The sequence below is a fragment of the Uloborus diversus genome, chromosome 4 (genome assembly GCF_026930045.1).
Source record: "Uloborus diversus isolate 005 chromosome 4, Udiv.v.3.1, whole genome shotgun sequence".
Taxonomy (NCBI): Eukaryota; Metazoa; Arthropoda; class Arachnida; order Araneae; family Uloboridae; genus Uloborus; species Uloborus diversus.
In genome coordinates, this window is record NC_072734.1 from 42,024,901 (window position 1) to 42,048,757 (window position 23,857).

At 35.9% G+C, this 23,857-nt stretch overlaps 1 protein-coding gene across 1 annotated transcript in view; it reads left to right on the forward strand.

The window, feature by feature from the left end:
• The first annotated feature begins 211 nt into the window (after window positions 1-211).
• LOC129219728 (uncharacterized) overlaps window positions 212-23,857 on the forward strand; it is a 54,013-nt gene continuing 30,367 nt past the window's right edge. The window contains exons 1-4 of the mRNA XM_054854016.1: window positions 212-325; window positions 5,678-5,865; window positions 14,085-14,309; window positions 23,421-23,690. Of these exons, the coding sequence (XP_054709991.1) occupies window positions 5,689-5,865; window positions 14,085-14,309; window positions 23,421-23,690 (672 nt within the window). The 5' untranslated portion in view covers window positions 212-325; window positions 5,678-5,688. The remainder of the gene's footprint in view (window positions 326-5,677; window positions 5,866-14,084; window positions 14,310-23,420; window positions 23,691-23,857) is intronic.

A 23,857-nucleotide genomic window follows, 5' to 3' on the forward strand; every position in this document is an offset into this window, starting at 1 on the left:
CAAACAGCACAACTCTAGTCCTTTTCATTCATGTGGGCCGAAGGCGCTGGAAATGTCAAGCTCAGAGGGGGAAGAGGGGGGAAGTATAGCACGGGAAAGAAGAAATATAAGTACTGCGCATGTGCTAGGGGAACAAGGGGGTAAGCCGGAAAATCGATCGAAAACGCGTGGGCGGCAAGAGAGTTGAAGCGAAATGCCGAGTATAAAAGACGGAATTGACGCTTTACATTTCACATACTGCTTCAACAGTTTGCGGCAAGCTATCTCTCTCTCCGGAGATTTTCAAAGGTAATTGCAGACGATTAAAAGGTCCCTCAATCAACAGGTAGGACAAACCTTTCCGCTTAATTAACTGAAAAGTTTTTTATATAATTAAAAAGTTTTAAATTATTAACATTTATGAAGTCATTAAAAATTGTGCTAAATTTTTGCATGTTGTATGAAAAATGTATACTTCCTTCTATGTTCATATGCAACAAATTGTATAATTAAGATTTTATACGTTTTGTATGTTCATATCACGTGTGAAGCGATAGACATGTTTACATGATTTTGACAAATTACGATGGTGAAAGGTGGTACATATATTGACCTTATATTTCTGAAACATTTTAATAGCTATTGTATGTTTAATTCAGGAGGTTTTCTTGAAAAGAGAAAGATACATATTTGCTTGTGTTAATACTTAGTCCTGTTTTTCTTTTCTGACTCTTAGATTGCGTTCTTCATTAGCGAAGCAGTTCTTAACTAATGAAACAAAAATAAGCTATATATATTTTGTATTTGCTTGTTAACGTTATTTGTTTGCTTTTGCTTAAAAAAAATACAAAACCAACTTTTTTGAAGCATTATGAAATGATTCACGACACTGATACATTTAATTTTTAAGATCAGTGATCGAAAGTGCTCAAGTTGTTGTGTAATGAGGTTAAGAATTTACTACTAAATTTGAAGGTTAGCTTTATGAATACGAAATTTTTATGCATATCTCTCATTCCTATATGCAATTTCTTTATGTATCTCACTCCCAATGCAAGAGAATTGATTCCAAAAAAAGAATTTTTAAGGAAAGGCATTGGAATTTTTAATCATATATTAAAATTTGTCTTTTAATTTCCATTAATATATATCTGAGATTCAATCACAGTTTGTGATATGTAAATCAATGCAGACATTATGATTTCTAGATGCAGGTACATATTTATTTCATGAATTCTTTAAAAAATAGTGATGGAAATGCATGAAATTATAGACTCCTAGAAGAGAACTCTAAAAATCATATTCTGACTGAAATTAGTCTTAATTACTAAATCTTAAATTGTTGCCACTTAAACTTTTTGAGTGATAGCACTCTTGCATTAGGGGTTATCTCTCTCTCTTTATACATACATACATACATACATATATATATATATATATATATATATATATATATATATATATATATATATATATATATATATATATATATATATATATATATATATATATATATGTTGCTTGACTTGTGGGATGTCGGGGTACTAGTACTGTTTTTTAGGCATTTCGCCTGCAGCACTCACGAAACATCTCATGGTTTTCCCTACCCTCGGGGAGCTGCCCCTTGATGAGGTTCCAGAGTGTTTTGGGATTTTGATTCAATTTTACGTTCCTTCTTGTTCAAATTTTATTTATATTATTATATATATATATATATATATATATATATATATATATATATATATATATATATATATATATATATATATATATATATATATATATATATATATATATATATATATATATATATATATATATATATATATATATATATATATATATATATATATATATATATATATATATATATATATATATATATATATATATATATATATATATATATATATATATATATATATATATATATATATATATATATATATATATATATATATATATATATATATAATATATATATACACAAACACACAGGGTGGTCCAAAAACTCTTATTGAGTAAAGATATAAATGACATTTAACCCGGGAGAACTCGCGGTACTTTTCGTCACACGAACGCTCGCGGGGGGCTCCGTAGGCCCGAAGTGGTTATTTCAGTAAATAGGGTTTGCAAAATAGAAAAAAAAATGTGTTTTCAACACTGAATTATAAATAGATAAACAGCCTCAAAAATATGTTTTAAAAAGTAAGGTTTAAGAAAGTTTTATGATACATGAATCTAAATCTTCTTCTAAGCATTACTGATGATCGCTTTACTGTTATGTGTCAACTTCTTATTCATCATCTTCATTAAGGGAGTTCTCATCAGTTGAAACCTCAACCAACAAGGTCTGCAACCTCTTTATTTCATCTTTGTAGCTTAAATAGCGATGCATTTCACAACCTTCTCCTTTACGTTCACAATCTGAAATGAAAAGCGTGAGCGCTCACCCCGGACCTCTGAGGCCCAAACCGGAATTTTCTGGGGAAAAGGGGGAATGTATATTCCTGAAAAGCATGTGGTCAGTATGTAGGCCACCTCTAACGCAGCTGCTGTGGACCTCATTCATTTCCGTTGAAGGGGTGATTTTTGGCAGCGTAGTTTTGTAATGACCGGGCCTGAGAGGCCCGATGCGAGTTCCCCGGTTTAATACACAAGGTGCTCGAAATGTCTACCGCCCCCAACTGTAATGTTAAAGCCTGTTTCGAAAACAAGCAAAACTGTTACCATGTATATGCAGACACACAAAATTGTAGAGCAGCTCAGGGAGGAATTTTGAAACAAATTAACCGTAATTTTATATACGTATGTCGTTGGACAAGAATCCTAATGATGTGAAATTAGATTTTCATTTTAATCAATAAGTATGAATTGATTAACCTATTAGTCAGTTATAGGAACTAATTTCTTTTTATTAACTGATGAGCAATGTAAAAATTAATGGAAGCTCTTTTTAAATGCATTTTATGTATAGCATGGTGTACTTTTAACAAATATATGGTTTTAGTATGTGTTTTTCCATTGCAGATTTACATTGAATTATTTTCTTACTTGGGATCCGACGGCTATCGAATAAAATTTAACGTGCAATTACCCAAAGAGAAAAATAAAAAAATACTCTAAACTCTAATGGCTGCCATTTGAGGCTTTTATCCCTTTCCATATTGTAACTTAATTGGGTTGTTTCCGAAAATTTAAAAGCATTTTTTTCTGAAAGAGCATGCTTAAAAAACATAGGATTTCACCATTTTAAAAATAATTTGACAAAGTTTAATATTTTTTAACAATTATTTTAATCAGTACACAGATTTAACTTCATTTTTTACGCTTCTGCACATGACATCATAAATGATGAAATGTCATTCACTGATGCCATTAGCACAGAGCGCAATATTTAATTTGCTTCCTTACTCATATGAACTGGCAACGATATGGTTGATAGCAAGCGTAGAGCGCAATATCTAATTCACTTCTTAATTATCATAATCTGGAAACGCGGTAGACAGTAAGCATAAGCATTCAGCGTGCCAAAATTCATCACTTGTGATGTCATAAAGTCCCCGCTTCATTTCCAGAATACGACATTTTAAAAAAATAATTAAAAATTGAACGTTGAAAAAATGAAAGTTTTTTCTCGTTCCATGTTATTTTTTTGCTTATTCTATCAATTTCAGTGACTAAATGTAGTACTTTTGACTGAAGGAACTAACCTCACTGCCCGAAAATCAATAGCCCATCTCTTGTTTCAAAACAGGACAAACAATCGATACTTAGCATTGAAAGGTCAAGGGACGCATCTGAATGCAACCAATGGAGAAATTATTTATCATGAAGAAAGACACGATGCCAGCAGCTCTTCGTCATTATTCTTTCGTGGTGACTAATGATCAGCACACAGCTGCAGCCTTTCGGAGCACTCACAGAGCATGAAATATTTCGTATCATTCTACAGAAAGAGACAAGTATGGCTAATGATCGCTCGACATCTGTATAGATCTTTTTCTCGGATATTCTTCAAATGTTTAGGAGGAAAGTAAAAGAGAGATGCTTGCATGTTGATGTTATCGTCGATGGAATTATTAAATTGGGGAAGTAAAACCTGAAGTGCATTAAGACATTAAAAAAAATAATAGCAAAAATAAATGAATAAAAAATAAATAAAAATGGGGAGAAAAATGTAAAATGAAAGTAAGAAATATCTGGCATTTTCCCCTCTCTTCAATTGAGAGGTAATTTTACCTGTTTTGGATGAGCACATCGGAGTATTTTTTCTTTTCCTTTTAAAAACATTCTGTTTAACAATAAAACGCTGTGTCGTCTTACTTTTTAAATGCTATAAAATCATTTTTTACATTTTCCTTTACTGATTAACTAATAAAATATTTCCGAAAAAATGCATCTGCATTCTACGTTTTGTCTCAAGAATCCAAACTTCAAATTTATTTCCGTTTTGAAATTTAGAAGCGTTTTTTTAAAATTAATGTCAATAAAACACCTTTACAAAAGAACAATAAGCATCAGGGAGCTGAAGTTTGTAGCAGTTTAACATTTGTGGCGCATACATTCCTGCAGTGTATATTTAATTTCAGAGTCTAGAATAAGTCATAAGAGATGATGTCAGCATTCGACATAAACTGTAATGACTTAATCTAGACTCTGGACATTTTGGAAAGGTAGTTCTAAAAAGCCGGCGTATGATTCTATTTTTAAAAAACTCTCTACGTATGAAATAAAAATATTTCGCTTAACCAATGCTTTAAAAATAATTTCAGTTATTTGTGTCAGATTTCCAAAATCACGGGCTGTAATCCCTGCGTTGTTCGTATTCGCTGATTTGGAAAAGAAGAAGCTGGAGTGGTTGCTGCATAACTTCGTCCTTACCTCCACCAACTCCATTAAGCACGAAATCTTAGAATTGTCTTTAGCCTGAGAGGAGTGCGTTGGGTTCATTGCCACATACACCCCGAAGATCTTGGTTAAAAGACGACGGCTCTGACCATCAGAGTGACACATTGTCCAACTCATATTGAGCAACCTAATACCAGGAGTTAACTAGACTTTCTGCCATTCGATATGCTAAGACAAAGAAATCATTCTTAAGAACCATTTAGAAAACAGCTTTCTTCTTAGATGCTTTTTCTTATGAAATGTACGAAAGAAACTTTTTTAGGAAGCCGGATGGGTGGCTATAAAGCCTGCTGAGCTACTTACGACATTATATGAAAAACAAAACACATTTCTTTCACAAATGAAGAAGCTGTAGTCAATTTGTTATTTACTGAAACTTCTCTAAATTGCTTAAGATAGAGCAAGTTGTCACCTTAATTGTTGTTCGTTCATCATGAGTACGTTTGACTCTTCAGGTTTGTCTTAAGGGTAATCGGCAATTAATGGAGCAAACTTCTTTCGACTTACACAAATTTACAACTCCTTCTTTTGATCATTAATATCTTCTAAAAATCCCAGTAGTTGTCTAACCAGATAGCGTTGTGATTAAAATAAGGCCAACCGCTTTGCAACGTATAGTGTCATTCATCAGAACTAATTTGGCGGCTCTTTCAAATATAAAATTCAAATCTTTGTGGAAGATGCTTATTTCTGAAACCATCGACTTGTAACTTTCTCCAAAAAGAAAACTCTGTAGATTTATTCGTGCTTCTTCTTTTATCAATAAAGTTTATTTGTCTCCTTTTAGGATCCATAATCATGTTTCTATTGCTGTTCTTCCTGTCCTTCACGTCCGATGTATGCCATTCCCAAATGGCTTACCGTCGCATGGTGCCTTATGATCCTAGGTACGTCATGCATCGACCACCTGTTCGACGATCACCAATGGATGCCCTCGAGAGGCTGAGGCTACCAATGGCTCGCTATTTCCCTGAGGTACGTCTAAGCAAGATATTTTTTTTCCTAAACAGTTTCTCTCCTTTTCAGCATGAAAACATTTTCTGAAAGCTTCACGAAAATATTGCGAAGAAGATTACCTTATCCAGATCTTTTGAACAAGCTGTGCATTAAAAACAGGGCTGCAGTTTCGGAGGGAAAATGACAGACTCCAACTCCTAGACTTTCTCAGACTATGATCCCGACTCCTTTACCTCAAAATCAATCCTACTCTAGCTAGATCCTACTCCGGTGCCTCAGTCTTGGCAGTGCTGCAGACTCGGGAAAAAAGGGAAGGCTTCGATTCCTTTACTCCAAAATCAGTCATACTCCAGCTTCTACTCCGGCTCCTCAGTCTTGATAGAATTGCAGACCCTTTGGAAAATGACTTACTTCGACTTCTTTTCCCGAAAATATGTCATACTCCAGCTCCTACTCCGATTCCACAGTCTTAGCAGAGCTTAGACTCGATGGGAAAATAGCCGAACCCCCTGAAATTTTAAAGCTTCCTACTTCGACTCAGCAGTTTTGAACGTCCCCCCCTCCCCAGCATGAAACAACCCAATAACTTCTGCACATAGTGTTGGAAACAAGAGCTGGACTGACAGAAATATGGGATGAATTCTTGTCCTCTTCCAGATATCAGAATTTGCATTTTGAGCTTTCATTCATTAAAGGTGTTTGACCAGATAATCACAGCTTGCCAGGAGTCTGAAAAGGGCAACTGTTTTAAACCTGGGCTGGTCGGAGTGTTTAGGATGGAGTTAAACCAGGTTTTCGATGGGTTGCCTTCACGGAAATAATCAGATACAGAGTTAAGGAAAAAATCTCGAATCGTCCGTTTCACTGAGGATACATTCGGAAACAGGCACCGCTCGCACCGGTGCCACCGTAAGCGGTCGAAAAGGTTGATCCCCAATATAAAACGTATTGGTACTCGATCGTTTCCGAACGCTTGCGGTGTCATCGGTGCGATCGGTGCCCGTTAGCGAATATGTCTTTACAAAATGTCTGGCTGATGTAATTTTTTTCCCTAAGAGAACCCGAATTCTTGCTATTTAATGTACAATTTAAGCTACGTGAAAAAAAAACTAAGTCCGGTTTAAGTAGTTGGTAGTAAATATCAAAAATCATATATTTCTAAGTATTTTCAGCTGTTTCACAAAAGCAGTTTCCAAATTGAAAAATCCCCACGATCGCAACAAGCTTAAAAGTTATGATACGATTTTTGGAGTGAATATGAGACAAAATAATTTGTTGCATCTAATCTACATAACCATAAAGCTAAACTTTACATTGTTTTAGAAAAATGTCAGCAGTTTTAGCTGAAATTTAATTCATTTCTAAATACCCTGTCCTTGATCTTTATTCTGTACACTTTTAAAAAGTTAACAACAAAAGCTTGGCAATTTGCATTATAATTCAGTTCATTTTTAAAACTCATAGTCTAAAATGTTTGAACTATCGACGTTAACTACAGCTCTGAGTTTCGTGATGTTGGAATTATTTGATTAAACTACTCAATTTAAGAGTTTATACTCTTATTCTAGATTTCTGAATAACGTGAAATTGCGGACGGAAATCAGAAGATTTGTCAAAACTTCCCCTTCTAAGCTTAACGATCCTAGATGATCTTAAATCCATTACCTCACAGATTGGTTCAGTGAGTCTCATCTCCAGATTTACGTGATGATTTGATCCAAATTAAAGAGTATTTTTTCATCGTTTTTTTAAAAAAAATATCTACGCTGCAGCTGAAACTTTTCCAAAATTTCGTCTATTACTCATATCCAAAACGTTCGTCTATTTCACATATCCAAAATAGAACGCGCGTGATTTTCAGAGCATGAGGATGAATTTTCTTCTTGGTTTATCGTTCGTCTTGCTTCATCGTTGAGCATACCCATAGGGTGCCTTATAACTATTTTTACAAACTTACAAGAGGTGGGGGACACATTGTCGATTCGAAATCCCATAGCATTGCAGGGTCGGAAATAGCTCCTTCGAAATTCCTCAAGTATTCTTTTTGTAGACTCAATGCATGGAATAGGGAAGAGCATACGGTAGTATTTCTGTCATCTCTTAAATGTACGATTAAAAAAAACATCTTTACCCTAAAGTCACAAGATTAGCCATCTTAATGTTCTGCCCATGGAGTAATTATAACATTAAAGTGCGCGCTCGTTATCCGCAAAGTAGAAATTGTCCGTCAACATGGGAAGAAATTAGTTTTGAAACTAAAGGGGGCGGGATCTGTATTTGCCCTCTTTCCTTCCACATTCTGTTAAAATTTAGTTACGTGTTTTGAAAATTTTGAGCTCCTGGCTGAAAATTGGAAAGTTCTTCTCGTCAAACGGTAGTAGCCTAGCCTAAATCAAGGCTACGGAGTCAGACTGATTTTGGTTATATAAAAGCAGATTCTAAAATTTCAGGAGTTGGAGCTGGAGTCGATGATTTTCCCTCCAATTCCGCAGTTTTGGTCAAAGCCATTGAGTAACAACAGAACAAGACTATCCACTAGGTCTATTTTTTCGCTGTATGCGCTGTAACAATCTTACTTTCAGGCACGTGTGCAAACTTAGTTAACACTTAATTTTACTTCACCATAGCGTGACGATATAAACGCCATCTTATTTCACTATTACATTCTAGTCATGTTGAAGGACAGTTTTTATCTTTCGGATGAAGGAACTAGCACTCAGGTGTTCAAATCAACTCTATGGTCAAAACCTTTTTCATGTGGACAGTCAAAAAAAAAAAAAATAAATAAATAAATAAAAATAAAATCTGTATAAACCAAAACATACGTCACGCAGATCAGGCTGCGGTAGCCTGATCGTTAAGGTGTCAGACGCATAACCGAAGGGTCCCGGGTCGATACAAGCCGGTCGAAGATCCTATGTGTTCGTTAAGGTGATTGGTCCACGTCAAATATGTCGTGGTCACAAATTCCTCCAAATAAATCAGTACCTCTGGGGGTGTTGGACCAGGGGTTGCTCTGCTTCTGATCTGGATCAAAAAAAAAAAAAAAAAACAGCTGTTTTCAGGGCCTTATCCAATCGTTTAAACCACAAAGGCTAGTGGGTATGGAATATCCTGGAGTGGGATATGATATCTAATATCATGCAGTTCGTAGCATTCATGGTACTTACAGCAACTATAAATGATGAGAGGAAAACCACAGGGACGTCCTTCAAATCTCGCCGACCATTGTGCACCATTGATAAAGTATTTTTTTCGGAACCCAAACGCCCCTGGTTCTTTTTCCCAACTTAGCAGAAGTTACTTCGAGGAGGTAAGATGGTAATTGGGACATGTTTCTAAAGGAGTTCTCTGGTATTAGTTTTTCAGGCTTTCTCTAACACAATGCGCGAACACAGGGTAGCTGCACTTGGATTCGATTCTTTAGAAAGGTAACTTTTTCTTCCAAACCCTCTGAGCTGAATGTTACTTTATCCACGGTTTAGTTTCCCCATCCAGGCTGTTGACCCACAGAATACAAAGACAACAAAACAAAATGCTGTCAGTGCGGACAGTGTTGTGATCTCAGGATCATCCAGTGATAGGTGTTCAGTGTTTCATATATTAACCTTCGTCTTCAAAAAGATTTATCCTGTCTTTCGTTTCGATCACTGATGTGAACGAAACAAAATTGTGTTTCAGCAGATCATGCAACAAGTTTTGATTAATTTAAACGTTAAATTCAATATTTGCTTCGTGTTTGGGAAGAAAACTGTGCCTGTAAACTAGTTATGTGAAAATAAGTGCGAAATACTGGGTGAAAATACTCTTAAAATAAGTGTCACTTGCAGGTCCTTGCCTTAGAGCAGGAATTAGTAAACGGATGGAACAAGTCTAATCACTGGCTTAGTAAAAGCTGAAACAAAGACCCCCAAGTCACGTGATTCAACAACTACGAATGGTTGCCACGTTTTGCATGAAACTAGCGAAAGAAACCTGATTTCTTCCAATGCTTTGCTTTAAAATTATCACGTGACTTTGCTTCACGAATGAAAGTCTTCACTCCTATCTCTGCTCAATGGTCCTTACATTAAACACTATGAAATCAAGATTGGAATAATCGTTTCAAAATCCGAAAATGAACAGTGACAATGCTTTTTCTTTTGACTATTAATGAAATATCACTTGATGTATCCTCTCATGCTTTAATGCAGGGATTGGGGCAATTATAACTGTTAAAATTTGAAAACCGAAATATTTTTCTGATATGAACATTTCCTTAATTTTGCTCGCTAAAGTAATGAAAAAACATCGATAGGTCTAATGTAGCTCATACTCACTACATGCTATGAAATTCTCATTTAACTACAGACATCGGTTGAGGGATGCCTGGAAGAAACTATTTTCAAGCGTGACACATTAACATTGATATAAAGCAGAAGCGATTACATAACCCTTTTAGAACATCCGATCACAAACCAGAAAGAGAGGAAAGCAATTAGACGTTGTACCAGTCCTATGTACGAAGTTAATAGTGGTTGGCATAAAAGAATGTCCTGGTTTTAAAAATTTATACTCATAAACTATTACGCTTACCACTGTAAATCTTTACTAATAATAAAGCTCAAAGTTTGTCTGGATATCTAGATCTCTGTGACGGGCATAGCGCCTAAACCATTCTGCCGATTTTCATGAAATTTGGTACAAAATTAGTTTAGCATAGGGGTGTGCTCCTCGAAGCGATTTTTCGAAAATTCGATTTTGTTCTTTTTCTATTCCATTTTTAAGAACATTTTACCGAGCAAATTATCATAACATGGACGTGTAAATCACTAAAGTATAATAACGTTTAACCGTAACATGGGCGAGCAAATTTACATTGTAAATTAGCGAGAAATTCCTTATCCATTATTTGCAAATATACTGGCGAACCAAATGACATTTTAATTTTCTACTACGGGCAAAGCCGTGCGGGTAACGCGCTAGTGATGCATAAAAATAAACATAAAATATCCAAGTTTTTTTTGAACGTACACGTTCCGTACTAGCACAGCCAGAAATTTCCTCTGGAGGGGGTATTTTGGTCACAACAGTCCTTACACGTGTATTAACTACTGTGTTAGGATTGGCAACAATGCTAAAACCAAGACCTCGAGTGGGGGGTGGGAGATTACCCCAAACCCCCACACTTTGCTTCGATCCTGAAGTTCCACAACGCTGGATTGGCCGTGCAGGTGATGATTTATAGTTTATGCATTGACCACTCAAATTCCCAAATCTAAAACCATGTAATTTTTTCATGGGGTTTCGTCAAAGACAGTGTCTATACACTACCATTGCCTACAACATTGCAAGAAACTGAAAGATCGCATATGTGTAGGTAGCATTACGAAAAATTGACAGTGAAGCGCTCAAAAATGTACGTAAGATGTGTGTCGCGTTGCGAAAGGCCCACAAATCGAACATTTGTGAGTGAAAAGATACTTGGAAGTTTATCTTTACTTTTATGAATAATTTTTGCAGTGCTATTGGTTCATAAAAGTAATCAAGTTGTAAGTAAGTTGCCGTAATAGTCTATAGACTATTGCACTTAGCTACTTCATATATGAAGTATAAATTTCACTACTGTGTCAGATGCTGACACATGCAAAACAGAGGTCGCAAACTAATCACAGAAAGACAATTTTACGCAGCATTTTAGTTTTTTAGGTTGGTTTAGAGCGGTTGTGTACAGGTGCGAGCTGTAGCTCTATAACGTACGCGTCGCAACGACAACACAACGATTGGTGAAAGCTTGTCAGAATGCCTCGTCGTTGCGATGGTCGGTGCTTGTTCATTGTGACGAATTTAATATAGGGTTTACTCTCCGTTTCACCAACATTTGAAATTTCCTCCTCCCTTAAATGTATCAAATGATATGATTGAAACTGTAAAACAGAGGCGAGGGACATTTTTCTGTTGGCGAAACAGGGAGGAAACCTAATACAGATACCATGCCGCAAACTTCAACAACTACTTTAAACCTCTCTTTTAAAAATCAAAATGCTGTGTAAAATTGTTTTTGTGTTATTCCTTTGTCACCTATTCCGCATCTGTCAGTTTATGACTTTTTGTCTATGTAGTGCGTCAGTATGGCATTTGTTACCAACGTTTCTTGCTTGCTTAGGTGTTTTTTTATCATCCGGTAAAAATTTGCCGTTTTGTTCAGTCTCACTTTGTAAACGACACATCACAGTAAAACTCGCCAAAAGAGACACGGGGACGACCAAAATTGAAGTTTCCCGCACGCTCAGACATACGTAAATATGCACAGACATTACTAAAAACAAGTCAAAATTAAGTAACGGAGGATTAAAAGATAAGTTTAGGTTGAAATTGAGTAGGATTGTTTTCGTGAACACAATGCTTCCTTTACTGCGCACAAAAAAGTAAACTTGGGGTACTGGAAAGTTAAAAAAACGTGCTCAATAACGTAAAAAAGCAATGGAGCACTGTAAAAATAATAAATCAGAAACGTTCCTGGAAAATAATGGGGAGTTAATGTGCCTAAATTATGCTAGTTACATATCTGGCTAAAAGCAGAAAAGTTCATGCTAAAAGTCAGTCACTTTCGGAAATTACTTGGAATCATTTTTGGAGAATTCAGAAACCATCCTAATAAATACCATTTACGTTTTATAATTAATAAAAAATAAACCAAGAAAACTTGGATGTGTTTATAAGTAATAAATGGCACCTCTCCGATTTGCAAGGATAGCTCTTAAAGTATTTAGCAACTATGGCCAAAGACAGTTGCAGAATTGCAAGCAAATATTAATCATTTTATTTGCCTGCAATTCCTGCAAAGTTGCTGCATCCAGAAACTGCATTTTCCCTCATTTGAGGCTCAATCAACCTGCAAGGACCGCAACTGAGAGGAAGGCGAAACTATTTATTAAGACACTCAGTATAGTTTCACACCAGGAGTTGATAACAAAAAAACAACTGTTAGAAATCTGTATTCATGCAACTTGTAGTGATTCAGGAAACCTTTTTCGCACATACCTGTATTTTTACAGGAAGCTCGAGGAAACTCGAGAAATCCTGAAATGTCACTATGAAATAATCTGCGACGTTTCGGAATTTTCTTATAGTGTAATAACCAAGACCATAGCAGAGTGTCACATAGAAACTATGATTCGGAGACACGCAAAAAAGGAGAAATAACTAACCACTTAGAGTTGAGTGCGATTCCTCAGTTTCAAAGAATGTCCCATGTCATTTCTACGAGAGAAAATACGTTGTCTGTAGTTTTAGACTAGAAATCTTTTTCGCGGAGATACTTAATTCTCACAGAACCCGAGAAATCCTGGTGTGTTGCCTGGAAACAATCTGCGACGTTTCGGTATTTTCTTACAGTGTAGCGACCGAGACCATAGTAGAGTCTTGTTCAGAAACTATATTTCGGACTCACGCAAAAAGGAGAAAAATCTAACTACGTACAGTAAAGTGCGATACCTCAGTTTCAGAGAATATCTCATGTCGTTTCTTGAGAGGTAAAACGTTGCCTGTAGTGGCAGACGAGAAACCTTTTTCGCAGAGATACTTGATTCTGACAGGAAACTAGTGGAACCCAAGAAATCCTGGTATGTTGCCTAGAAATAATCTGCGACGTTTCGGGATCTTCTTATATTTAGTGTAATGACCGACACCATAGTAGAGTCTCGTATAGAAACTATATTTCGGAGTCACGCAAAAAGGAGAAAAAACTAACTACGTAGAGCTGAGTGCAATACATCAGTTTCAGAGAATATCCCATGTCATTTCTACGAGAGGTAAAACGTTGCCTCTAGTGACAGACGAGAAACCTTTTTTCGCAGATATACTTGATTCTGACAGGAAACTAGTGGAACCCAAGAAATCCTGGTGTGTTGCCTAGAAATAATCTGCGACGTTTCGGGATTTTCTTATAGTGTAATGACCAAGACCATAGTAGAGTCTCGTATCGAAACTATATTTCGGATCACACAAAAGGAGAAGAAACTACGTAGAGCTGAGTGCGATACCTCAGTTTCAGAGAATGTCCCATGTCATTTCGAGAGGAAAAACGAAGCGTTAGATTTCAGGCAACCTCTTTCTCAGAAATACTTGATTTTCACAGGTAATTTGTTGGAACCTTAGAAAGCCTACAATGCTGCTTGGAAATGATCTGCGACGTTTCAGAATTTTCTTACAGTGAGTGTTTTCTTCCTGAAAACCAGAAAAACTATTTTTTTCAGGTGGACACCCAAATCGCTTCAGCGCCGTACCAACCACCTGTTGCTCCCCTATCCAGCTATCAACTGAGTCCGGAAGACATCTACGCCTTGCCTCCGCAATGGACGGAAGATTTCGTGCCGGAGCGAGTCGAAGAAGAAGCCGACTACGGGAATTACGAGTACGAGAGTCCTTTCAATGCACCCGTCTACAGACCCGCCACTTACGGGGACGAAATCTATGCACCGGTAAGCAATGCCAGCATGAAAATTTTACGAGATTTTTTTTAATGTCTTGATATTGATTTATTATTGTTATTTTGTTTTCATTGCGAGGAGGGGGGGGGAGGTGTTGGTAAATGAGGCTAGTGCTCAGTTGGCTATGAATTTTGACATATTTTTTCAAAGCTAAGTAGTATAAATTATGAAAAGAGATTTTACTAAAGAGTTACTTTCTTATGCTAGAATGCAGAAATTGCGGGCATTACTCTTTGAAACATATAATGAGTAAAAAATTGAGAAAAAGAAGGAGTTGAAAAAAATTACGAGTTAGGAATTTCAGTATGAAAGTAAAAAGTGAAAAATAAACAAAAGGCTAGCAGCATTTACACAGAACACTTTATTAAACTTAACTGAGTCTTTTCCTTGTTATACAGTAAATATCAGACAAGCAGAATTATAACTTCTGGGGGCGTTCTATCCTTATTAACACGAGACGTGGGCCAAAAGGAAGATAATGGCATTAGATTAGATGCTTTGCTGCCACTGTTGTTGGCCAGCCTCTGTGATTGCTTTTACCAAGCTTGATTGTACTCAGTTTCACTTGAAAACATGAGGGAGTGTCATCAATGTGAATTAAATGAAAAACCAACGTAAATAAAGCACAAATTTTGAAAAGAATACAGCATGTAGATATTTCAAGGCTGCAATGGAGCCTCTTCCTCAGCGCAAAAAGCTCACCAACACAACCGAAAGTTTACCAACACAACCGAAAGTCGCGAGCCAGTTCTCTCGCGACTTTTGGTTGTGTCGGTGAGTTTTTTGCTCTGAGGAAAAGGCTCCATTGGTAGCTTTGAAATAGTTATATGCTGTATTTTCTTCTAAATTTGTACTTTATTTACGTTGGTCTTTCATTTAATTTATATTGTTGCACAAAACTTATATGATAATTTTTCATTTAGTGTCATTAATGTTTTCTAAGCGATATTTCTTCCATAAATATTCTAGTTATGGATTAAATGTTCTTCATTCTTACACCGAGAAGTTTTTTTTTTGTAAGTTCTGGTAGAAAAAGGGTACTTACGGTGGGTTTTCATGTCACTTGTTGTGAACTACAACCACTCGTTTTTTCGGGTCATTCTGCGTTTTCTCTATCGCTTACCCCAATATAATACATTGGGCTAAGCAATAGCGGAAATGCTCAATATGCTCATATTATGAGCATATACTTATGCTCAATACTGGGCTTTACTAATGAATATTGCCGTTACTCATCAACGCTCAACATAACTGGATCAACTAATTTGAGAGGGAGGGAGTATTTAACAAAAGAAGATCATTTGAAAGTCTCCAGAAGGGTAACATTATGTATTCTTATACTATAACAAAAAAAATGCACGAAGAAGAAGCTGTCAGAATGAAACGAAATTTTACATACGTGAGGGCAACATCAATATAAAAAAATGATTACAAAATGTAAGTATAATGGTCATTTCTTACTGAAAAAATCCCAAATGAGTGGTGGTTTTAGTACCCTGTTGATGTTGAGTCACCTCCAACATGAATGCACGATCAAGAATTAAGGCATAACAGTCTTGCATATGTTTCTACTACATCTCGTATCCCAGTTACTGTAATCGTGCCACGAATTCGAGCAAACTCATAGGCTGCGCAATTTACTACTCAAGTGGTCTTAGATATGCTTGATTTATGACAAATTAGGGCATCGCGCAGGTCAGTGAAGTTGATAATGTAGAACAGGAAGTTCCCTAATATCCTTGTTGTGTGTGACCGAGCAGTGTCCTGTTTAAAAATGAGTCCTGGGAGTCCTAACATGAGTGCCAACAAATCTGACTTAAGCATGACACAAACGTACCGTTATGCTGTCATACTGCTGTAGATCAAAATTAGTGTTGACTTTGTTTCGTATATGAGAGCACCCCATAACATTATCCCAGCTGTGGGTGCAGGGTGCCGCTTAAAAGCAAAGGCAATTTTTAGGAAATTTACAACAGGTTCTCCATAAGCGTAAAAAATGTCATCATGGCCATAACTCGATCTGTATTCATTGATAAAGACGATCTAAATACATTCTGTTGTAGCCTAATCCCGTCGAACTCGACATTACTTCAAGTGGAGACGGCAGTGTGAATGCCATAATAAAGTCTTTGATTTTGAGCGACACACCACACATACAGGTGGAGTGACGTTATGGGATGCTATCGTGTACGAAACATAGTATATTGATTCACAGCACTATGACAGCCGAACGGTACACTTTTGTCATGCTTCAGTCACATGTTTTAGAACAATCAGGAGCACTTTTTTAACAGGACAATGCTCGGTCACACTCAGCAAGGGTCTCAAGGGGCTTCTTCTTCCACATTAACAACTGCTTTGGTCTACGCAATGCCCCCTGGTTTGTAACAAATCAAGCATATCTGGAATCACTTCAGACTATAACTTGGAAAGCCTTTGAGTTCAATCGAATTAGTGGCGCGTTTACAGTAACTGTGGTACGAGATGACGCAGGACATCGTACGAGACGGCTATGCCTCAATGCTCGACTGCATCTCCTCGTACATTTACTCCAGAGGTGGCTCAACAGGGTACTTAAACCTCCATTCATTTGGGACTTTTCCACCAATAAATGATTATTTCGCTTTTATTTTGTAATAATTTTCGATCATCAATGTTATTATCACGAGTGTAAAATTTCGTTTCATTCTGGAAACTCCTTTTTGGTGGGGTTTTTTCGTCATAGAATAGTTCTTTTGCCTAATAACCGATCGTTTTTTCCTATTTGATTTTTCTGAATTGATTAATTGGTTGTACTCACTTAAGGAATGTTATGAATATTTTTTGCCCAAGCCGTTTAATACTTTTTTACAAATGACACTGGTGAAATTATCGGTTTTTTTTTTTTTTTTTTTTTTGCAAAATTAGTGGGATATATTTTTTGAAAGGAACAAAATTCGAATAATTACATCCTGAGGTTCAGGTAAAAATAATTGAAACCGTGCTAAACTAAATTAGAGAATTAGAGATTTAATCTTATATAATTAAAAACTGAGCGTATGTACCTATGTATCTATGTATGTATCTATGTATGTCAAAGCTTCTTCTCTCGATCGACAGTGAACTGACCATCGAACCAGATATCGATGGATTCGTACTTTTCCCGTCTTTATATTTGGTTATTTAACATAATCCTCCAATAATAATTAGCGGAGATATCAATTAAAAACTATTAATTATGACACTTTGATTTCGACATAAAATCCCTATTTTTCGAAGGCTTTCCTCCATTGAAATTATTATTCAGTGCTTCATCTCAACTTTCCGCAACAATGCTTTTATTAAAATGCACAGCGGGTGAAGAAAATCATTGAGATGAAAGATCTGTTGGCATTTTTTTTCTCGAATATGAACAGCTAAAATTCTTGTTTTTGTTTTGAGGCTTTTCCTGTAATCAGGGGATTTTTAAAATGTCATTTTTTGGGCTTTTTTCCGCAATCTGCATCAAAATTTCACTGACTTTTTTTTTTTTGTTTTGGTTTAATCCCGAGTTTTGAATTCGCGTCACTTGACATAACTTTTATTTTCGAGATGAACCGTGCAAAGCCGGGCGACGCAGCTAGTCTGAATGTAAATGCTGTGAATCGATCCATTAAAATCCAATTTCCATTTCCTTAAAGTGCAGTACCAAGTTGCCCTTATTCAATAATTAAAGCGAAGATTTACCGATGTCACGGCGGATTGGAGCTTTGTTGTGCCCTGTATTAAGGAAATTACTATCAGAATTGAAATTGCGTTTGAAGTTCTTCAAGGAGAGTTGATTAAACAGGCTGCTATTTATTTAGGTTTCAAATGAACTCGTCGTTACCTTTTCAGGAATTGTTTGGATAGGAGAAATTGCGTTAGCGAGGATTTGAATTTGAATGATTGCTTCAGGTTGCGGTGTGCAGTGGTTAACTATTTGACTTGGAAAATGTGTAGCTGAGTCAACAAGTTATTCAGTCTGGAGTGATAGCATTTTTGTGATTAATTTCATATGTTGAGCAATTTTCTGTAAGTTGGTTTGATGTGATGACAGAAATTCACGTGCGATATTAAACTGCAATTCGATAAATAAGTGATGCTGCGCAATTCGTGATTATTTGAAATGTGCTGAAATATATTAGAAATTCACAAATTTTTTGACTTTTGAGAAATTAACCGTTTAAGAGTTACCGTATAGATGTTGTATTAGTATACATGTGAAATTATTTACACATAGACTTACAATGTTTATCTGTTACATTTTGTGTTTATATGACAGCAACAGGTGACTTAACAGGTGATGTTAAGTTTTTTGAAAGTTGAAAGTATGTACGCAACCACCCACCCACACAAACACCCAACCATACACACACACCTACATACATACTTACACGCATACACACATACATACGCACATACTACATACATACACGCATACATACATACATACGCACATAATGCATACACACATACATTCGCACATACATACATACATACACACATACATACATACATACACACATACACACACATATATGCACATACAAACATACATACACATACATATATATACACACAAACATACACATATATCCTCACTTGAGAGCCAACAGTAGGATATTTTAGTGCTATTCCTGGGATTAGTTGTATTAGTGTTGCTATGAGGCGACGACATATATACACACATACATACATAGTATCACTTGGATGTATCGCCTTTTTTCACTGTCTCTCAAAAATTGGTAAACAAAACTTTACTTTAAAGTTGAGACAACTGAAGCGTAAATGTTGTATTTCTGAGGAAAAGTTGTTCCCTATTTATTTATTTATTTATTTATTTTTTAATTATTGAACTTTTAGATTTTTTTTACTGAAGGATACTTCGGAATTTTGAGAAAAGAATGATAAAGGGAAACGGTAGGTGCGGGTAACATTTTTAAATGTTTATGAAGCATGGAGAGCTTGCACAAGTTTTGTGAAATAAACATAATTTCTAAGTCAGTAGATTGCCCTTCAGTTGTTTGCAAAAGTCTAAAGAGGAACAATGACATTAAAAAAAAAAAAAAAAAGAAGTAAAGCATTTACCAAACAAAGTACTTAAAAAACGTTAAGCAGAAAGTCAAAGTTAGTTATATAGAATTTCAATACTCTCGTACAACAAGAGCAAGTGCAGAAACTCGATGTAGTTTTGAGTTACGAGGATACCCATGCTGCAATATAATAATATTTGTGACAAAACATGGGAGTGGTACACTGTAAAAACGATTCAGAAGCGTTCCTGAAAATTAATGGGCAGCTGATGTACCCAATTTCTGCCAGTAACATACCTTGGAAAAACCAGGAACGTTTCCCGCAATAATTTAGGAATCTTCCTGAAATTATTCCGGAAGCTTCCTGAAAAATTCAGAAATCTTCCCGTTTGAAGCCATTCGTGTCCTATGAAACTTTAGACAACAATATACAATACACAACAATACAATACACTAGCTTGGCACCTTTCTGATTTATGAAGAAAGTTCCATAAGCAGTATTGCAAACATGGCCATTGCTAAGACTGAATTGCAAATAAGTAACTAGAATTTTACTCGCCTACAATTTTAACAAAGCAATGTAGTCCATACTTATTCGTTTCCTTAGGGAGCTTAGTGAGCATGGACGGACCGTAGTTGAATGGAAGCAGATACACTTTATAAATATGCGCAGTTAATCTTTAAACTGGGAGTTAAAAAGATTTTTCAAAAATTTTCATTTGTGTAACTTGTAGCAATTCAGGAAAATTTTGACAATGATTTGTCCAGGAAGTGGATGGAAACCATGAAAATCCCGAAACGTTACACGGAAATACTCAGTAACGTTTCGGAGTTTTTTTTACATTGTATAAAGATATAAAGTGAAAAAATCAGTGACTGAAAGAAAGAAAAACTTCGGAAGTAACCAAACAGAACTCTGGCTTTCAAGTTAGTGCCATGAAAGAATCGCTTTTTATTTCTGTCACGGACAGACCTGATCAACAATGATATGTACTGATGCCATTTAGACGAATGAACAAAAACATAACTGAACTGCATAAATTGAAGTGAGAGAAAAATGTATTTAATGAAACTGTTATAAAGTGAAACACTATGCTTCATTGATTTTGCTATAGTTTTGCGCAAGAAATTAGATTTTACAATAAACTTCTTGTCAAAAGATTTAAAAACATAATATTAAAAACATAATATATAAACCAATAGATGCGAATTTTTAGTGCCTTTTTGCTCTCTATATGAGTTTCTAGGAGTAAAGAATAGTTAATTTAAGCAGTTCATACATTCAAAATTTCAGTTCAAACATAAGTTCAAATGAAAAACAAAACAAACCCGGCGTCTCTCTATGGTTTGGTGTCACGCAGAGGATCGAGTCTGCCCCTTTATAACACGAGGACTGTATTTTGGTGTTACCGCGAGCATTACTGAATGTATATCGCAAGGAGTTTAAATTAAAGTTCATCTTTCTATTGATCACGAAAGCAACATTTGGAAGAATGTTAGAAATATTTCCTAAATGTGCAACAAAAATAACGTCGCATACATCTTTCGAAATTTACTTTTAAACTAGCTGATGTGTGCCTTCCTTTTACTCCGATTTAATGCCATTTTCCCATTATTGGCAATTTTAATGTGATTCAATAGTTTACTCTCTAAATATCACCACTAGTGACCAAATTAAAACCAGATCCAAAAAAAAAAAAAACCCACCAAATTTGTCGCCAAGTACTTGGCGACTAAAAGACTGGCGCTATATCGCCAAGTGTCCACCAAATTATAACACCACTTGAGTATACATCGAAATTAACAATGATTTCCCCCCCCCCCAAAAAGAGACAAAAGATCCCTTTAGAAACACCCGAATGCAACCAAAAGGAGAGGTGCACAACTAGATCCCAGTAGAAGTCTACATACCAAATTTCAACTTTCTAGGACATACCGTTCTTGAGTTATGCGACACACATACGCACGTCCGCACATACATACGTATATACGGACGTCACGAGAAAAGTCGTTGGAATTAACTCGGGGAATGTCAAAATGTATACTTCGGGTTTTTATACGTTCTTAGGCACTTATCCGCGTGTGGTCGGGTTAAAAAAAACTCAACATTAATTCGGGGGGTGAGCAAAATTGAAATTAAGGCCGAATTTTGAGTAAAAATGTTCTCGCGAATACAAAACTTCCTTTTTTGTAAAAGGAAGTAAAAAGGTGCATAAAATAGATCAACGTAAGGAAGAAGAAATGTTGTAATGTCTTTTTACTGCGGCTCAATTGGGATTCAATTCACGACGAATGGATCCATATCCGTTTAAAAAGAATTTGTTGGATGGCATTGAATCCAAAGTAGACTCTTTCTCGGAATTTCCAGTCCCCTTGAGTACTTGTTATTTGAATATGATCGTAAGACATGATAAATCTTATTGAATGTGAATGCTACTTTCAAAATCTTGAAGTGAAAATTTGAAAACATTTCTGGAAGGGTTCGTAATTGTAAGGAGTTTGGGAAGATTTGGTTGTACTACATTCAATGTATTGAGCTGAATGTTTTGAAATAGAAGTGCTTTATGCTAAAAAAGAGTTTTGATTGTTTATGGTTATTTATTGAATGAGTTTGTCAAAAAAGAAGGGTTGAAATGAGAGCAAGTACATAAAAGGGAACAGTTTTAGAAATTTATCAGATTTTTGATTTGCGCAAATTATCGAATAACTAATCTTACCTTACTGTGGCGTTTTTATTTTTCTTACGTAAAAGCGACAAAGAATGAGCATCTAGGGACTCGGAGGACAATTTTAATCCGCTTTAAATTTTCTTTTGCAAAAGCTGATGGTTGAAGCAAAGTTAATTTTTTAATTTCTTTTCATATAGTAGTTTTTCAAAATTACGCATCTGCTCGGGTATGTCCTGTATTGCACTTTGAATATTCTAAAGAATTATTATTTAGTAACTAAACTGACTTAATTAATGAATCTAAAGCAATGTAGATATAAACAAATTTCGGATGATGTCATTCCACTACTTCTCTTTCTACAAATGCAAATACTTTTCCTTTCTCAACATAAAATCACGATTTCACAACTAATGAAAAAAGCGTAAAATATAATGAATATTGTAACGATGCAGATAAGCATATACATAGGAGCACTCTAAGATTTAATTGGATAACTACCAAAAATAGTTATTAGAGAAAACTCGGTGATTAAAATGTGAGAATCTGAAGATATCAGAATCTTTCCTAGACGTAAAACCAAATCTAAAACATAGCAAGAGGTTTTAAAGCCGTTCTTACTATTCGAAACCTTAGCGCTCAAAATGAGCTTGAATACTACACTCACTGGCCAATGAATTAGAAACTCAAGATCAATATTTAATTGGACCACCTTTTGCACAGATAACTCCTCTGGTTCGTTTGGGCATCGAGTCTACAAGCTTCTGGAGTGCATTTACATCCAGAGAGTACCATGCATTGGCTATGTAGCTTTTTCGATCTTGTAAATTAGATGGAAGAGGAGATGCGTCTTTCCACCATATCACACACATTTTCTATGGGGTTATGAACCGGGCTATGCAGTGGCCGGGGAAGGTGTTGCAAGTCAGACTGATGCTCAGAGAACCAATTTTCAGCACTTCTGGCACAATGTATAGTTTCATTATTGTCCATGAAGTATCCGTCGTCATCAGGATAAAAATGCAACATTTAGGGTGCACTTGATCTGCCAGTATAACTAGATATCGCATGGCTGTTTATTTACCCGCGAGGAGCACCAGGGCACCGCTTTTATGCCAGCAGAACATGCTCCGTATCATGATACTCCTCCAGACCTTTGCACAGTACCCGCATTCAAATGCAAATCTCAAAGGTTTCTAATTCATTGTCCAGTGAGTGCATTAACAGAATTGAACGTTCGGCCATTATCATCTGTATTGCCAAATGTTTCTTCAATGAACGAAAAGGTGCACCTTTAGAATGAAATAAAAAGGATGTTCATAAATAGGGCTATCTTAAAAAAACTCTAAAACTAAACCTAACAAATTTTTAATTTTTCATTTTATCCTTCATATTTTTCATAGGAACCAATCATGGAATCGGAGCCCAGTGATGGCAACCTCTACAACGATTTGATGGTGAACTATTTGCTAAATGATAACGAACCTAAAGAGCCGATGGATCAGTCCGAAATCTACGGGATGCAGAGGCGCAGCAGCTTGGACAGTAATAATAAGGAAGGTGTTATTTCTCTGTCCAACGTTCTCGAAGCGAACAAAAACGCTACTTCTTCTGCTAGTGGCAACTTCACTCTTGTGCCAGCTGCTCCGATTCCATCTCAACCAACACCCCAGGTTTGCAATCGTTATTTCTGCTTAGTTTATACGAATATGGTTTAGTTAGTTTTGTAACTGAGGAGAAGTTCAAAAAGGTTATAATCACAAGCCTCGCTATTTTCAGTATAAATATAAAAGTGTGTCTCCAATATTCAATACGAGCAGCAAATGAAATAGTTTCTACT